At 49.1% G+C, this 16,275-nt stretch overlaps 1 protein-coding gene across 2 annotated transcripts in view; it reads right to left on the bottom strand.

Annotated features, from left to right (window-relative positions):
* The window catches only part of ANXA6 (annexin A6), a 55,171-nt gene that overhangs the window by 16,720 nt on the left and 22,176 nt on the right, over positions 1-16,275 (bottom strand). For both annotated transcript variants that reach the window (XM_084762406.1, XM_084762407.1), the window contains exons 4-14: positions 15,056-15,150; positions 14,220-14,333; positions 12,716-12,806; positions 12,240-12,319; positions 9,757-9,813; positions 9,047-9,140; positions 8,576-8,671; positions 7,570-7,628; positions 5,205-5,327; positions 3,143-3,201; positions 1,648-1,726 (exon numbers count right to left, since the gene is read on the bottom strand). In XM_084762406.1, the coding sequence (XP_084618532.1) occupies positions 1,648-1,726; positions 3,143-3,201; positions 5,205-5,327; positions 7,570-7,628; positions 8,576-8,671; positions 9,047-9,140; positions 9,757-9,813; positions 12,240-12,319; positions 12,716-12,806; positions 14,220-14,333; positions 15,056-15,150 (947 nt within the window). The remainder of the gene's footprint in view (positions 1-1,647; positions 1,727-3,142; positions 3,202-5,204; positions 5,328-7,569; positions 7,629-8,575; positions 8,672-9,046; positions 9,141-9,756; positions 9,814-12,239; positions 12,320-12,715; positions 12,807-14,219; positions 14,334-15,055; positions 15,151-16,275) is intronic.

The following is a 16,275-nucleotide window of genomic DNA, read 5'->3' as shown; positions in this document are numbered from 1 at the left end:
TTTAGTCATGACTGAATGACGTTCATGCTGCTTTCCATATTTGCTACTTCTTAATTTACTTCTTTTTAAAATCTGCTTAAGTGTTTTTTTGTTTTGTTTTTTGCAGTTGTTTTATTTTGTTTGGAGATAAGATCTCTCTATGTAGCTCTGCTTGGCCTCGAGCTCACTCTATAGACCGGGCTGGCCCCAAACTCAGAGATCTGCCTGTCTCTGCCTCCCAAGGGCTGGGATTAAAGTGCATCCTCATGTCCAACCTTTGCTTAAACAGTTTTGTTTAGAATAATTGGAGGAGGGGTGTTTGACACACTAAGCAACATCTCAGCTCCAATAGATCTAATTTGAAGTACATTTAAATACTTGTAAAGGGCATTTTTTGTTTTGCATTGTTTTTTCAAGGCAGAGTTTCTCTGTATAGCCCTGAATGTCCTGGAACTTACTTTGTAGACCAGGATGGCCTTGAACTCAGAGATCTGCCTGCCTCTGCCTCCCTGAGTGCTGGGATCAAAGGTGTGTACCATGATTAGCTTTATGTATATACCACATGACTAGCTTTATGTATATATTTTATATATTTTGTTGTGCTAACATGTGCCTGATACATAACAGACATTTAAAACATGCTGATCAAATTTATAAATAGGTGAAAAGTAATTATTCAATAGCAGCAATTAACTGAAAGCCTCATGCTGACTAGGCAAATACTCTCCTACTGAACTATAACTTTGAGATAAAAATAATCTCACACTTTATATACTATCGAAATTAGAAAGAATGCATCCTATGTCATTAACAGATGATCACTCATAAAAATAAAATGTAATGCCTGCCTCCACTCAGGTTTAAGGTCACCGGATTTAAGATGTTATTGCTTGCCAAATCCAGAACTTTAGGCTAGCTCCTTTTGCTCTCTGTGTAAAAGGGCAGCCACCTCATACAGCACAGATGTGGCATCAAGCTGGTTTCTCTTTACTTATCTGAAAGGCTGGTGGAACTGAAAAGGACTATATGTTCTCTTTGTGAGGTTGGGTGTTACTTAATGCCTTGGGAGGCGCCTCCACCTGCCAGGCCAAACTCTTTTCTCATGTAACCTGATCTCTTATAGCACCAGCGTTTGCCTTCAAATTTAGGGAATAGACTATCATATAGCTCAAGAGGCTTTAAGCTACCAGGACTGCAGTGTCTAACCTTATCGTTTGAAAGGTTCAGGTAGAAATGCCACAAGGGGGGTGAGGATGCAGAAGTATCTAGAATAGTTTGCCAGGACCCTCTGTGAAGCCTTTCATCCTGTCCTATGTGGACCCCCAGGTGTGAGGGTGCTCAGGAGTACACCCCTGAATCCTACAGTAACACACCTAGGAGGGCCCCCTGCTCTCAGCATGATAAGCCCACTGCCAGGTCCAGGATGCAGAGGCCCCCATGGAAGTAGCCAGGTCTCACTGAAGGAAGTCCTGTTAGCGGAGAGTGGGCAGAACACTTCTGGGGGCTGTTAGAACCAGTGCAGGGAATCTGAAAGCTTCAGATGTAAGATGCCTCAGCTCGGGTTGGCCACCAGGGGGCAGCTGGGAGCCAACCAGAGCAGCGGGAAAGGTGCAAGCAGAAGGGGAAGCCAGTGATAAGAGGTCAGGCAGGAAGTGGGGAGGGTCTGACCTCGACTCGGGCCACTGCACTAAGTTCCCACATCTGATAGGCCACCTGTGCTGCCTCCGGGAAGAACTGGCCAGCGGCACTGGAATGGAGGGGTTCGGGGAGAGGATGGGAGGGAACGTCATCATGGGCAACACCCCACACTCCCAGCACACTCTTACGCCCAATACACACATACAACCAACACACATACAATAATACAACCAACTATCACAGACATACAACCAACAAACACACAATACAACCAACTACCACACACATACAATCAACTATCACACATATAACCAACATACATATACACACTCAACCAACACACATACAACACAACCATCACACACACATACAACCAACAAACACACACACACACAACCAACACATACACATAACCAACCAACACACACAATCAACCAACACAGGGTGAGATACCAACACACATTCTAACACAAAGACACACAGGAATACTTGGTGAGACAACAATGTGGACCTCAGTACATGCACACTAACACATACACACCCCAACACTAACACAAACCCATCTGGCTTTATTTCTTCTCTAGCCTGAGTTCATTGGAAGACCCTTTAGTTCCGTGATTTTTCTGTCCTCCCTGAGCTCTCTCCAAGCCATGTTGCAGGGCTTTCCCCAGCAGCCTTGTTGGTCCAGGCACAAGTAGGACAGTCCCTGACCTCCTCTTTCTTCCTTACACCTTGGGTGACTTCTATGCAACTCTCTTCTCAAATAAGCCAAGGACAGGATATGGCTGCATCATTCCTGTATCTCTTTTTGCTAGGCACCTGGACATGTGAGGGGCCAGTGTGTGCAGCATGGGATTTGTGGCCTCTGTAGCCCTGAGCGTAGTCAGCAGGAAGCTCTCACGTCTCTTCCTTACCTGACCACTGAACCCTGGAGAAGGAACTCCAAAACCCCACGGTTTCCTCTGTATAAATCTGATTGTGCCATAGCATAGTCGCTTGGTTTAATATTCCAGGAAGGGCCCCTGTAGCTCACCTGCCACCTCACCTCTTTCCCATGCTGTCTTGGGAACGCCATGGCAGTCATGGGAAGAAGCCAGGCAGTTCTCAACCCCAGGCTTTCTTAGGGTTGATTTCTCAAGACCCACGTCTCCTGGCTCCTCCCCCTTTCACTTTTTGAGACAAGGTCTCACTACTCAGTCCTGGCTGGCCCCCAATTCGCTGCATAGATCAAGCTGGATTCCCAGAGATCTGCCTGCTTCTGGTGTGTGCCACCATACCCAGCTTAAATCCCCTAGATTCTAATCCCTGGTCCAGACTCCAGACTGACTTCCAAGTTCTCAAAGCAGAGAGTTCCATATAGAGTGTCCACTCCTTGTACAGACACACAGACCCCAAAACAGCAGTGATCAGAATGCTGAAGGCCACTGTCCCCCAGGCCCAGGCTCATGCAATCTACCCATCCGCAGGGGCTGAACAGAGAGTCAGTCAGGCCATCTTTCCGTCCTGGGCCCGGGAAGCTGCTTACTCGTCATCTCCTCCACACAGCTTCAGCAGAGCCTTCTTGTATTCACCAGAAGTGTCGTTCTGTGGAGTGGAGAGGAGGAGAGATGAGCTTGAGCCTAGACCTGGTTCTCCTTGGACAAGATGGGAGGCAGAAGGTTCCTTCACACCAGGCCCCCTCCCCTCCTCCTGCCTGCAGCAGTTGAGGCCACTGTTCACACCAGCCCCCCTCCCCTCCTCCTGAAGCAGTTGAGGCCACTGTTCACACCAGCTGCCCTCCCCTCCTCTTGCCTTCAGCAGTTGAGGCCACTGTTCACACCAGCCCCCTCCCCTCCTCTTGTCTGCAGCAGTGGAGGCCACTGTTCACACCAGCTTCCCCTCCGCACCTGCAGCGGTTGAGGCCACTGTTCACACCAGCCCCCCCTCCCCTCCTCCTGCAGCAGTTGAGACCACTGTTCACACCAGCCCCCCCCTCCCCTCCTCCTGCAGCAGTTGAGATCACCAACAGCGTGGTGCTGGCCACTGTCCAGCAATCAACTCTCTGGGAAACACAGGAAGGACCAAGTCTCCAGTGTGTGTCTTTGGACACATTTCCTGTGGTATAAATACTTCCCAATAATTAAAATTTGCTGCCATGGTGACTTCACTAAACATAGAATTCTGAGATGCTGGCTGTTTTCCCTGGCCCTGGCATCCCACTGTCCCAGGTGCAGGACTTTCAAGGGAAACACTTTATGGGAGTAGAGTTGCATGAACAGACCCATAGGGAAAATACTCAAAATCAAATACTTGATCAAGCCATAGTTGCTATAGACGGCTTTTCCCTTGGCTTTGGAATGGACCTCAAACTATGAATAGCTGTGAGAAGTTCCACAGTAAAGTCCCTGTGTGACAGAATCTTTGCTTATTCTAGATTCTTCCCAACTTATTTCCCCATGGAATTTCCAGTGCACGACGCCCATAAAAAGCCCTCTTTGGACACCATTTATAAGTACAAACTGGATTTTTCCCCCCTGTTGGTGTATAAAACTATTACATCTGATGATCTCTTGGTGAGGCCTCATGGGATGGCCTCCCCTGAGGCAGTATTAATCACCCAGCAGGCTCCAAGGTTCTCTAATGCTCACTTGTGTTCTTTAATGAACATCTCTGCAGAGACTGTGCACACCACCCCCACTGCCCCTGGGACAGCATCCTGGCCCTTAAGTCTATTTATAAACCCTGCAGGATCTAGCTATGTCTTCCTTTTTTTTTTTTTTTTTTTTTTTTAAGACAGGGTTTCTCTGTTACACAGAGCCCTGGCTGTCCTGGACTCTGTAGACCAGGTTGGCCTTGAACTCACAGAGATCTTCCTGCCTCTGCCTCCCGAGTGCTGAGATTAAAGGTGTGTGCCACCACCTCCCAGCCCACCATGTCTTCCTTTTAAAAATCTCCTTCTTCTTCTTCTTCTTCTTCTTCTTCTTCTTCTTCTTCTTCTTCTTCTTCTTCTTCTTCTTCTCCTTCTTCTTCTTCTTGGTTTTTCGAGACAAGGTTTCTCTATGTCATCTTGGCTGTCCTGGACTCGCTTTGTAGACCAGATTGGTCTCAAACTCACAGCAATCTGCCTGCCTCTGCCTCCCAAGTGCTGGGACTAAAGGCGTGCACCCCACGCCCAGCTTATTCTTTTTATTAATACTACTACTACTTGCTTTTCAAGACAGGGTTTCTCTGTGTAGCTCTGGTAGTTCTTTATTTAGTTTTTTAAAGTTTTATTTATTTTTACTTAGGCTTGTATGCATATGTACCATGTAGGTGCAGTGCCTGGGGAGGCCAGAAGAGAGTATTAGATCCCCTAGAACTAAAATTAAAGATAGTTGTGAGTCTTTATGTGGGTGCTGGCTGGGTCCTCTGCAAGAACAGCCAGGGCACTTTAACAGCTGAGCCATCACACCAGCCTCCCCACTTTGCTTTCTAGCTGTTTCTGTCACCAGCTCCTCTAAAGCAAGAGCTCCTGGAATGTTCAAGACCCAAGTGCAGAGGTTCCCAAGACCTGGGTGGTGGTGGAAGCTCTCTGCTCCCCTCCACACCGCCCCCTAAAGGCTGCTCACCTTGATCATGCTATACAGTGATTTCTCGTACTTGGTCCGGAAGATCTCCCGAATGTCAAGCATATCCAGCTCGCTCCTCGAGACCATGATGCGGATCAGGGTGTTGTCTCGAGTTCCCAGGCCCTGGGAGACATGAGGGCATGAGGGACAGCACATGGAGGCGTAGATGACAAGAGAGACCAATGTGGGTGGGAATAGTATCTCCATAATAAAAAAAAATTCAAGCCAGGTACAAAGAAGGCAGATGGTGGCCTTCACGTTAAAGCTCTGCTGTGCCTTGCCTTGTCATAGCCCGAGTCTTGTCCCTTCTTATGTTGTTGCCCCAGTTGACCGTCCTCATCTTCCCTCAGCAGTCTAACCTCACTGTGGCACCGGAGCAGGGGGCGTGTCTGACCATCCACTCTGCCCATAGACAGCCCGAGCTCCTGGATCTCTCGTAGCACATGTCCATTTACTCTGATGTGCCACGGAAATGCCACAGGTAGGTGTGTGTCATATGAGTGGAAGCCTGGGAAATGCTGTCCTTGGTAGCTCACCTAGAGGGAAGCCAGCTGCCTAGTCATAACGATCAGCATTGTGAATGTGGAAATATTACTGACAGAAGCCAGCGTGTTTTCTAAAGTGGTCTGATATGCGTAGGAGTATTCTGGTTTGTTACTTATTTTTATGGCTTAAATTCTTTTAGAGAGTTCTTTTAGGGCTGGAGAGATGGCTCAGTGGTTAAGAGCACCTACTGTTCTACCAGAGGTGCTGAGTTCAATTCCCAGCAGTCACATGGTGGCTCACAACCATCTATAATATGATCTGATGTGCACCGTATACATAATAAACAAACAAATAAACAAAAAAGATTAAAAAAAAGAGTTGTTTTATTTATCCATCTACCTGTATATATGCCGTATGTGTGTAGGGGACTGCAGAGGCCAGAAAGAGCAGGGGACCCCTTGGGTTAGAGTTATAGGTAGCTGTGAGCTTATATAGGTGCTCTAAGAACTGAACTCAGGGCCTATGGTAGACAGCAAGTGCTCCTAACCACTGTGCAACCTCTCCAACTCATAAAACCCTTGGAAAATGTGTGGAAGTCAGGGACAGCCTTTGGCAGCCTGTTTTTACCTCCCACCATGATGGTCCCAAGGACTGAATTAAGTTATCGGGCTTGTCGGCAAGCATCTTTACCTGCCTGCCTGGTTTTGTGCTTTAGAGGCAAGGTTCAGGATGACCTTGAACTACTGATCCTTCCACCGCACCATCCTAAACTGTGGGATTGCAAGTGCGCACCACTTCGCTTAGCTTTAATTATTATTTTCTTTGAAGTATGGGCTGCCGGCCCACATGAGGTGGATTAGGGGCAGACTGCCACTAAACCCTCTTACTGGTCATAAAGGCGGGACAGGTGCACAGGCGGCAGTGTGTGACCAGGCTCTGGAGCTCACAGGGCATCCTCCCCAGGCTGATCTCAAAAGGGCTCTGCCCTGGTTAGCTTTACCTATCAACACAGTCTAGAATTACCTGTGAAGGGGTTTCAGTGAGGGACCGTTTAGATCAGACTGGCCTGTGGGCACATCTAGGGGTTATTACCTTATACAAGTTATTTTTATTTTATGTATGTGTATGAGTGTTTTGCCTGCATATATCTGCGCACCACACCCATGCCCAGTGCCCATGGAGGAGGCTGGAAGAGTGCATACGGTCCCCTAGAACAGATGGTGTGAGTTGCCATGTGGGTGCTAGGAATCAAACCCAGGTCCTCTGGAAGAATAGCCATCTCTTAACTAATGTGTGGGGGTTGATTGTTGGCTGATGTAGGAGGGCCCCGCCCACTGTGGGAGCACCATTTCCCATGCAGGTGGTCCTAGGCCATATAAGAAAGCTAGCAAGAGCCGGGCGTGGTGGCGCATGCCTTTAATCCCAGCACTCGGGAGGCAGAGGCAGGCGGATGGCTGTGAGTTCGAGGCCAGCCTGGTCTACAAAGTGAGTCCAGGATGTCTAAGGCTACACAGAGAAACCCTGTCTTGAAAAAACAAAACAAACAAACAAACAAAAAAGATAGCAAGCAGCTTTCCACCATTAGTTCCTGCCCCAACTTTCATCAGTGATGGACTGTGTCCTACAAGTATAGGCTAAGACATCATGAAGTTGCTTTTGGTCAGAGTCTTCTTTGTTGTTGTTGTTGTGTTGGTCTTTTTTGTTATTTTGCTCCCCCTCCAACCCTGGCTTAGAGTATTTTATCAAGCAACAACAATCAAACCAGAACAGGCTCCTTCTGGCCACAGGCCACCTAGGATTTGGTGAAATCCCAACAGTCTTGAGTGAGCAGGCAGCGGCTTCCTCCCTTAATCTGGTTCCCACTAACCCCACTCCGTACCTTCATGGCCTTGAATAGCCTTTCAGCAAAATATTCCGGGGTACTGCGGATGCACTTCACTGGGGAAACAAACAAACAAACAAACAAACAAACAAAAAACAAACAAACAGGAGGGAAGAGGGAGAAGAGGAGGAATTATTCCTATTACCTCAGAAAAGGGAAGGCATGACCAAGCTGAGACAGCTTCTAGCTCACTCCTCCCCTCCCCTCTGTTTCTAGCCTTGGGTCTGCTGGGAAGTGCTTTTTTTTTTCCTTTTCTCTTTCTTTTTTTTTTTTGGGGGGGGGGGAGGGGCGCTAGAGTTCGAGACAGAGTTTCTCTGTGTAGCCTTGGCTGTCCTAGACTCACTTTGTAGACCAGGCTGGCCTCGAACTCACAGCGATCTGCCTGCCTCTGCCTCCTGAGTGCTGGGATTAAAGGCATGTGCCACCACCGGCTGGCTTGCTAGGCTAACTCTTAAAATACCAGCCGAGCCAAGACCTCAGGTAAGTCTGGACATCCTCCTGCCTCCATTTACCAGAGGAGGCAACCAAGGCCTCACTACTGGGTGACTTGCTCCAGCAGAAGTGGGATGTTATCGAGAGGCCCTGAGTTTGAGTCTGGACTTATCAGCTTGTGGCTTCCTTTATGAGCGAGGCAACCCCGGTGCATTGCAAAGCCATCCCTTGACAAGGGACCCGCACTCTATGCCACCCAGTTTCTTCTGCTAAGTGGAGATAGTGGTGGTGCAGGCTTCTGCCCTCTAAAGACTTAATGCAGCATGGTGCCTGGCAAAGACCTTCCAAGGTGACCCTTATTCCAACCCGAGGTAGGTATTTTCTACCCTTGTCACACAGGACAAGGACATCAGTGTCTAAGGCTGACTTCCTTCCCACTTCTAGCCTCAGCCATGCTGCTCAACCAAGCCTCTAACCCTATTTTTATATAACTCTGTGCCATGGAATCCATTTCCTATCCCCTCAATTCTAGGATGACATCCCAGACTCCTTTGCGGCCCCCAGGACATACCCACGGCCAACATCAGCTTCTCAAAGTCTCCAGACAGCTCCCCTCGGATACTGGCTTCAATGGGCTTCCCCGTGGTCTTCAGATACTCATCAAACACTGAGGGAGACAGACAGACAGACAGATGTGGCATCTACCAGTGTTGCCATGGCAACAACAAAGGAACAGAGACTTTTGAAATGGATGGCACAATATCCAAGAATCAAATGCTAGCAGGAGGCTGGGGCTGGTACTTTGGTGGGGTGGCTGGGAGGTCACATGGTTGTGTCATGTGTGCTGTGTGGGACTCTATCTTGAGACATGGCTAGTACTGGCCGGATAATGACTTAGGTAAGCAAGTACACAACCCCCACACAACAGGGCTAGCATTTGGTTTGGAGCCGGCGTCGCTCCTGTGCACCATCAGCAGAAAAGGGAAAGAGAAAGGGGTCCTCAGCCTCACCTGAGGAGGTACTGCAGTTTTCCGGAACTCACCCAACCGTAGGTGCTGTTTGCTCCGGTTGCCCAAGATATAAATGAACTGGGCCTCATCTGTTCCCCATTTCAGTTCCCCTGCCTCATACAGGTCCTGAGAAGGAAGAAGTGAGTGAGAGTTAACAGAAAGATTAGGCCTGGGCAGACAGGATACACTGTCTAAGCCACTCGGAACAGCAGCTCCATCCTGAACACAGTCGTTCCTGGTGACCTCTTGACCTTGGCACCTTCCCATCTTCCATTCTGTGGAAGCTCCCACTCAACCTTTATTGCCTGTATCCCCGTCTCTTCCAAAGATACCCCTGTGGTCTGTCAGAGAGATGCTCCTTCCTTCCCTCCCTTTCCAAAGCTCCCAGTGTGTGTGTGTGTGTGTGTGTGTGTGTGTGTGTGTGTGTGTGTGGTGGGGGATGGTGTCAGAGGGTCAACTTGCAGAGGGGGGCGGAGTTGCCCCTCAGAAACTGTCCACCTTGGTTTTACCCCAAATGGTTTACCACCATTTCACCTCAGAATACTCTGAGACTTCACACTCTGTGTACTCACTCTGATACCTAAATCCTTGTCCCGAGGAAGCCTTGTAAAGACCACACTGAGATAATCAGGTGTTTCCAGTGCTTGGTACAAAAATCTTCGTCTCTACCCAACCCCAAGGCCCCTCCCCCTCCCATAAGGCTCCAGGCTGGGCCATGGAGACCTCCATCAGCACCATTTACCTGGACATCCTGTTGGACCAAGTCCTCGCTCACAACATCATCATTCTCCCGGGTTCCCTGGATGGAAAGACAAGGGAATGTGTATTTCCATTGTATGGAGCCGGGGGTGGGGGTAGGGGAAGCAGTGTGACTGAATCAGAAGAAATGCCCAACGTTAATTTTGTAGAGAGCCGTAGGAAGCCTCTCTCTGACCAAATAGGAGTCCTGGGAATGACTAAAGTCCTTTTGATACCTAATACCTCCATCCCAGGGCAGCAAACAAAAGCCCAGTACTTTGAAAACAGAGCCCCAGATGGCAAGGCCACAGGTCTTGGCACTTTCCAGGTCACTTTATGACAATAATGCCCAAGGAGTAAAAGATGGTACAGCGTCTTACTATGTAGCCTCGGCTGACCCAGCAGACTCACTATGTTGACCAGCGTGGCCTAGAATGTACACTAGTCCCTCTGTCTCTACCTTTCCAATGCTGAGGTGGCATACATGAACTGCACACACATTTGTATGCTAACATTAGGGTCCACCACTGCCCCCTAACCCAAGAATTTACTCAGGAGAATTCGGGACTTGGATCCTAAGCCGCAAAATACCAATCTTCCTGATTCTTTTTTTTGCACTGCCCAGGCCCGGGGCTCCACCCAACAGAGGTAGCTTAGCAACAGGAAGGTGCTTGAAGGGAACTGGGCTAGCCATGCAGGCCTTTACTCCTGCCAATGCCAGGTCTGCGGCTGGCCTCTTCCTTTGATCTTGTGTACTTTAGGGACTCAAAGCTTTCAACTAGGGGGCTGGAGAGGTGCCTCAGAGGTTGAGAGCACTGGTTGCACTTCCAGAGGTCCTGAGTTCAATTCTCAGCAACCACATGGTGGCTCACAATCATCGAGAATGTGATCTGATGCTCTGTTCTGGCCTGCACGTGTACATGCAGATAGAGCACTCATACACATAAAATAAATAAATAAATAAATAAATAAATAAATAAATAAATCTTTTTTTAAAAAAAAAGCCTTCAACTCTCCTGGGGACTGTGGCAGAGCTGACATATCTACAATCAGTGCCACATCGCTGTTACTTCTGAGATGTGGAGCCAATATCCCGGACTCTAAGATGCAGGGCAGGAGTGTCCTCTCCAGACCGTGTTACTTTGAGAAGGGGGCAAAGGTCATGCCTCCCCAATCCTGATAATTCCCTGGCTGGTTAATATGGAGGGTAGACTGTTATGGTGACATGCTCTCCAGCCTCTGCAGGCTTGCTGTAGCGAAAAGGTTTTATGCATCAAAGGAATCCAGAAATCTGACCACAGAATAGAATCTTTCCATTTCTGAATATTGATAATTAATGTACAGTTGTTCTTTAAGATGTTAATTACAAACTGGGTGTGGTGGCGCACACTTTTAATCCCAGTACTTGGGAGGCAGAGGCAGGCAGATCGCTATGAGTTCAAGGCCAGCCTGGTCTACAAAATGAGTCCAGGACAGCCAAGGTTACATAGAGAAACCTTGTCTTGAACAAACAAAAACAAACAAAAAAAAGATGTTAATTACATATATATAATTACGATTGTATGTCTGTATGTGTGCATGAGTGTAACTGCATGCAGTGATCAGAAGTGGGTATCATGTCAGATTCCCCCGGAGCTGGAGTTCCAGGCCGGGGTGAGTTGGATGCTGAGGAACGAACCCAGGTCCTCTTGAAGAACAACAAACTCTCTTAACCACTGAGCCATCTTTGTAGCCCCCATGTTTTGTGTTTTGAGGTCTCAGGTAACCTCTTTGAATTCATCTTTTTGTTTCCATCCACTCAGTGCTGGCATTATAGGCATGCACAACCATGTCTGGCTGTTTTGTGTGTTTTTCAAATGCACGATGTAGAAAAATGAAAGAAAAAACATCCAATACAGCAGGCTATATTCAGTCGAGGTGGTGTAGTTTATAGCCTCTTTAGAGGCCCTTGGGTAGATCACAGGATCAGATCTTGGCTGGAGGTGGGCAGGGCAGGCAGGTCCCTATGCATGCCTGAAGAAGCAGCCCCAGAGCTGGGTGTGGTGGTGCACACCTTTGATCCTAGCACTTAGGAGGCAGAAGCAGGCAGATTGCTGTGAGGTGGAGGCCAGCATGGTCTATGAAGGGAGTCCAGGACAGCCAAGACTACACAGAGAAACCCTGTCTTGAAAAACCAAAAGAAGAAGAAGAAGAAGAAGAAGAAGAAGAAGAAGAAGAAGAAGAAGAAGAAGAAGAAGAAGAAGAAGAAGAAGAAGAAGAAGTAGTCTCAGAGGGAGGCAGGGTGCATGAGGAGGGGGAAGGAGGCTGTGAGCGAGGCATGTGTGTCTCTGCAGGCCACAAGCCTGTGTAAAGTAGGATGTTGGGACAGGAATGGACAGAGCCCAGACTTCAGAGCTGTCTCTCAGGCTCCAGCCACTTGTTTGAGAAGCAGCGTAAGAAACTTGGGGAGAGCTATGGAAACGGGCCTCGGTCTGCACGCCGACCCACCTGGAGCAGTACCACCAGCATCTTCTGGAAGTGGCCGGAGGTGTCTCCGATGATGTCAGACTCCAGGTCCCGCTCATAGGCTGTGGAAATAACATAAGGGCTCTAATCTCATCCCCTAAAGCCTCCAGGATCCAGAACGGAGGTCTTTTGCTCCACGTCCCCACCACCCGTATGATTAGCTGCTGTTACAAACCTCCCATCCAATCTGCATGGCTGCTGTGGTGGCAAGACACATGCATGGATGGATGGTGCGAGATGGATGGATGATGGGTGGATGGATGATGGGTGGATGGATGCACGAGAAGACAGATGAATGATGGATAGATGGGGTCGGGTAGTGAAATGCTGGGAACGGATAGGTGGGTGGGTGGATAACAGGTGACTAGCGGAACGGACAGGTCAGAAGGAAGGTGGGTGGCTAGTCAGTCTTGGTGTCTCCACCCTCGCAGTCTGAGTGTCCTTCCCGTCCATCTCACCATCTTTGTATGCAGCCACCAGCTGGTGCATCTGCTCATTGGTCCGGGAAGCCAAAATCTCAATGAGGCACTTCTCATCTGTGCCAATGCCCTGCAGGAGAGAAGGAACATGTGGGGCGGGGCATAGTGGGAAGCCCTTAGCCACGAGGGGACCCCAGAGCAGCCTGGACTGCGGCACCGTCTGTACTCAGGGTGTCTTTGGCTCAGCTCTTAGGCATCATTTGGGAGATGCCACACTGAGACTCAAGACACGGGTTCAGGTCCCACCTGTACCACAGCTGTCACGACTTCTCCTTAAGAAAGCTTGGGACTAAAGATATGGCTTAGCAGCTGGGTGTGGTAGTGCTTTGATTCCTAGCACTCAGGGAGCCAGAGCAGGCAGAACTCTGTGAGTTCTAGGCCAGCCTGGTCTACAAAACAAATCCAGGACAACCAACGCTACACAGAGAAACCTTGTCTTGAAAAACCAAAATAAATAAATAAATAAATAAATAAATATGTATATATTAACATTTATAATACCTCCAGCAGCAGCAACAATAACAATGACTTCATCTTTCTGGCCACATTTTTCTCATCTATACAATGGAAGCTCTTTGTTGTTCTGCCAAATTCTAAGGCAGACTGCAGACTGGGAAGGAACTAACTTCTCACATGGCCGAGCGCATCCATTCATGAATGAATCTATGTGTGGGGAGGTCATAGACTTTATAAGCTATAAAGTGCCAGGTATAATCAAGGGCCTTTGTGTACATTTTTTAGGGTGCTAGGGGTGAAACCCAGAGCTTCACCCACGCAAGCAGGCATTCTACCATTGAGCCACACACCCTAAATCAGGGGCTTTGTGTGTGCGGAGGTCAGAGGTCAACTTCAGGAGTCTTCTTTTATTGCTCTCCACCTTAGTTTTTCAAACAGGGTCTCTTACTAAATACAGAGCTTGCTGTTCTCCTCAGACTGACTGACCAGTTTGCCCTGGAGATCACCTGTACCTCCTTCCTACAAACACTGGGATCACAGGTGCTGGCTTCTATGCGAGTGTGGAGGATTTGAACTCAGGTCCCCGCACTTACCCACCGAGCCACCTTCTGCCCCAATCCCTAGCTTGCTTTTTTTTTTCCTGTAGCCAAGGCTGGGATCTCACACTTTCCATCCTCCTGCCTCCACTCCCCAGTGCTGTGATTACAAACCAGCCCTAAGGCATCTAATCAAGGGCTTTTTGCCCCTCTTCCTAGAGCACATCCCTCTGCCTTAAGCAGGTAAGTCTCGCTCATACCTGACCAAGCAGCTCCCGCCTGCAATGTCCTCCTCACCCCTTCCCACCTAAGCCTCTGCCGGCGTTTGGTTCAACCTGGTCCTCTTAGACTATGAGACTTAGGGTATCAGACTTAGGCCCGGGGTCTGGCAATGGTGAAACGTTCACTGTGCTCTCAGCTTATGTTATGCCGGACAGCATTGGTCTCCGCATCCCCGCTTTCTCGTGCGTGCTTACGGCCGCGCTTCTCACCGAGATGGCGTCTTTAATCTCTTTGGCGTCGCAGTAGGCGAGCGGTCTCATCAGGTTCACTATCAGACGCTCGAACTTCCCTGTTAGCTCATACTTCAAGTCTGCGATGAGGTCCTGGGGGTCGGGGAGCACCATGGCAGGAAGAAAGGGTGAGTGAGCATTCTCTCTGCCCGGCCCAGGGCTTTGTCATCCTGCGGAATCCTGCTCTTGGGAGGAGACGCTACCATTGCCCCTTAAAGAAGACACTTAGACCAGTGGTTCTCAGCCTTCCTAATGCTGTGAGCCTTTGATACAGTTCCTCATGTTGAGGTGACCCCCCCCCTCCCCCACAAACCACAAAATGATATTTTGTTGCTCCTCCAAAGCTGTCATTTTGCTACTGCTGTGAATCATAATGGAAACAGTTTTGGAGACGGAGGTGTGCCGGAGGGGGTCACGGCCCACAGGTTGAGAACCACTGCGCTAGAGACTTTGGGTCCCTGCCCCAAGTCATGCCGCTAGCAAGTGGTGTCCCCAAGTCATGCGGTGGGCTATGCAGGTTCAAGCCCTCAGCACTGCCTTCCCCTACCATGGACTGTCCCACTGTCTGTCTCTCCCAGAGTCTGGGAGTATAAGAGTGGCCACGGCACAGGTCTGCTTTCTCAGTGTAGGCCCAACACCTCCAAGAGTGCCCAGCGTGAGGTACTCATGAGGGACAATAACGGCAGAAGAAGAGCCAACGCGTAGGCAGAGCCTGGAGAAGAATGCTGGGTGTGTGTGTGTTGGGGGGGGAGGGATCCTGAATAACAGGTCAGAAAGTGTCCCTTCCTCAGTGGCCCTCCGGCCGCCATACTTACCTTGCCGTAGAGGGACTTGTAACTCTGGCAGATCTCCTGCCTCTGCTTGTTGCTGCGGGACGTGATCAGCTCCAGGATGGACTCCTTGTCGCTGCCTAGAAGAGGCGAGGGCGCCTGTCGTTAGTGACTATGACAAGGCGGTACCTAAGTGCCTTCGAATGGTGGTCCTTTCGTTTGTCTTCCAATAAAGCGCCATGATGCAAGCTGAGGAGCATGCCCAGAGGTATGCGTGTCATTTAAAGTGAGCATGCTGGGGCTGGAGAGATGGCTCAGTGGTTAAGAGCACCACCTGCTCTCCCAGAGGTCCTGAGTTCAACTCCCAGCAACGACATAGTAGCTCACAACCATATATAATGTGATCTGATGCCCTCTTTGGCAGATAAAACACTCATATACAATAAATAAAGTACAAAACAAAGTGGGGCCAGGCAGTGGTGACGCACACCTTTAATCCCAGCACTTGGGAGGCAGAGACAGGCGGGTCACTGTGAGTTCGAGGCCAACCCGCTTTATAAAGCGAGTCCAGGACAGTCAAGGCTACACAGAGAAACCCTGTCTCAAAAAAGTAAAACCAAACCAAATCAAAAAACCAAATCAAACCAAACAAAGTGAGCATGCTTGGGACTGTCGTCCTACTGTGAGCGTGCTCAGGAGTGGGACTATGGGTGTGTGATCTGTACAGGCCTGCATTAAAATCTCCATGCTTGGTTTGTTCATGGACATCACTGGCTTGGAAATGATGGCCAGGCTTTCTTGCCTGCTGCAGGTAATAAATCTCTTTCCACTCAACTAGATGCAAGTCTACTGCATTCAGTCATATTGTCACCCTACTCCATCTGTCCCCAGGAATCCCCCCATGGCTGTGTCCTTGTGGCTCCCTCAGGACTCAGCAGAAACCATCTGTGCTCAACAAGGAGGTGAGAGCAGTGGTTCTCAACCTGTGGGTCGTGACCCACACAGGCACCGTATGTCAGGTATTTACGTTACGACTCATAACAGTAGCAAATTACAGTTATGAAGCAGCAAAGAAAATAGTTTTATGGTTGGGGGGGTGTCACTGCAGCATGAGGAACTGTTCTAAAGGGCCATAGTACTAGGACGGTGGAGAAATACTGGTCTGAAGGAAACTCTAAGTGCCCACGGAGAGGGCTCATTTTACTCATGACGCCTGCGCCTGCACTCAAGGGTTCCCTGATCGAGCTCTCTGAGACACAGAGACA

Source organism: Acomys minous (genome assembly GCF_964271855.1).
Source record: "Acomys minous genome assembly, chromosome: 16".
NCBI classification, from domain to species: Eukaryota; Metazoa; Chordata; class Mammalia; order Rodentia; family Muridae; genus Acomys; species Acomys minous.
Note: the sequence above shows the minus strand (reverse complement) of the source record. Positions and strands in the feature narration are given on the sequence as shown.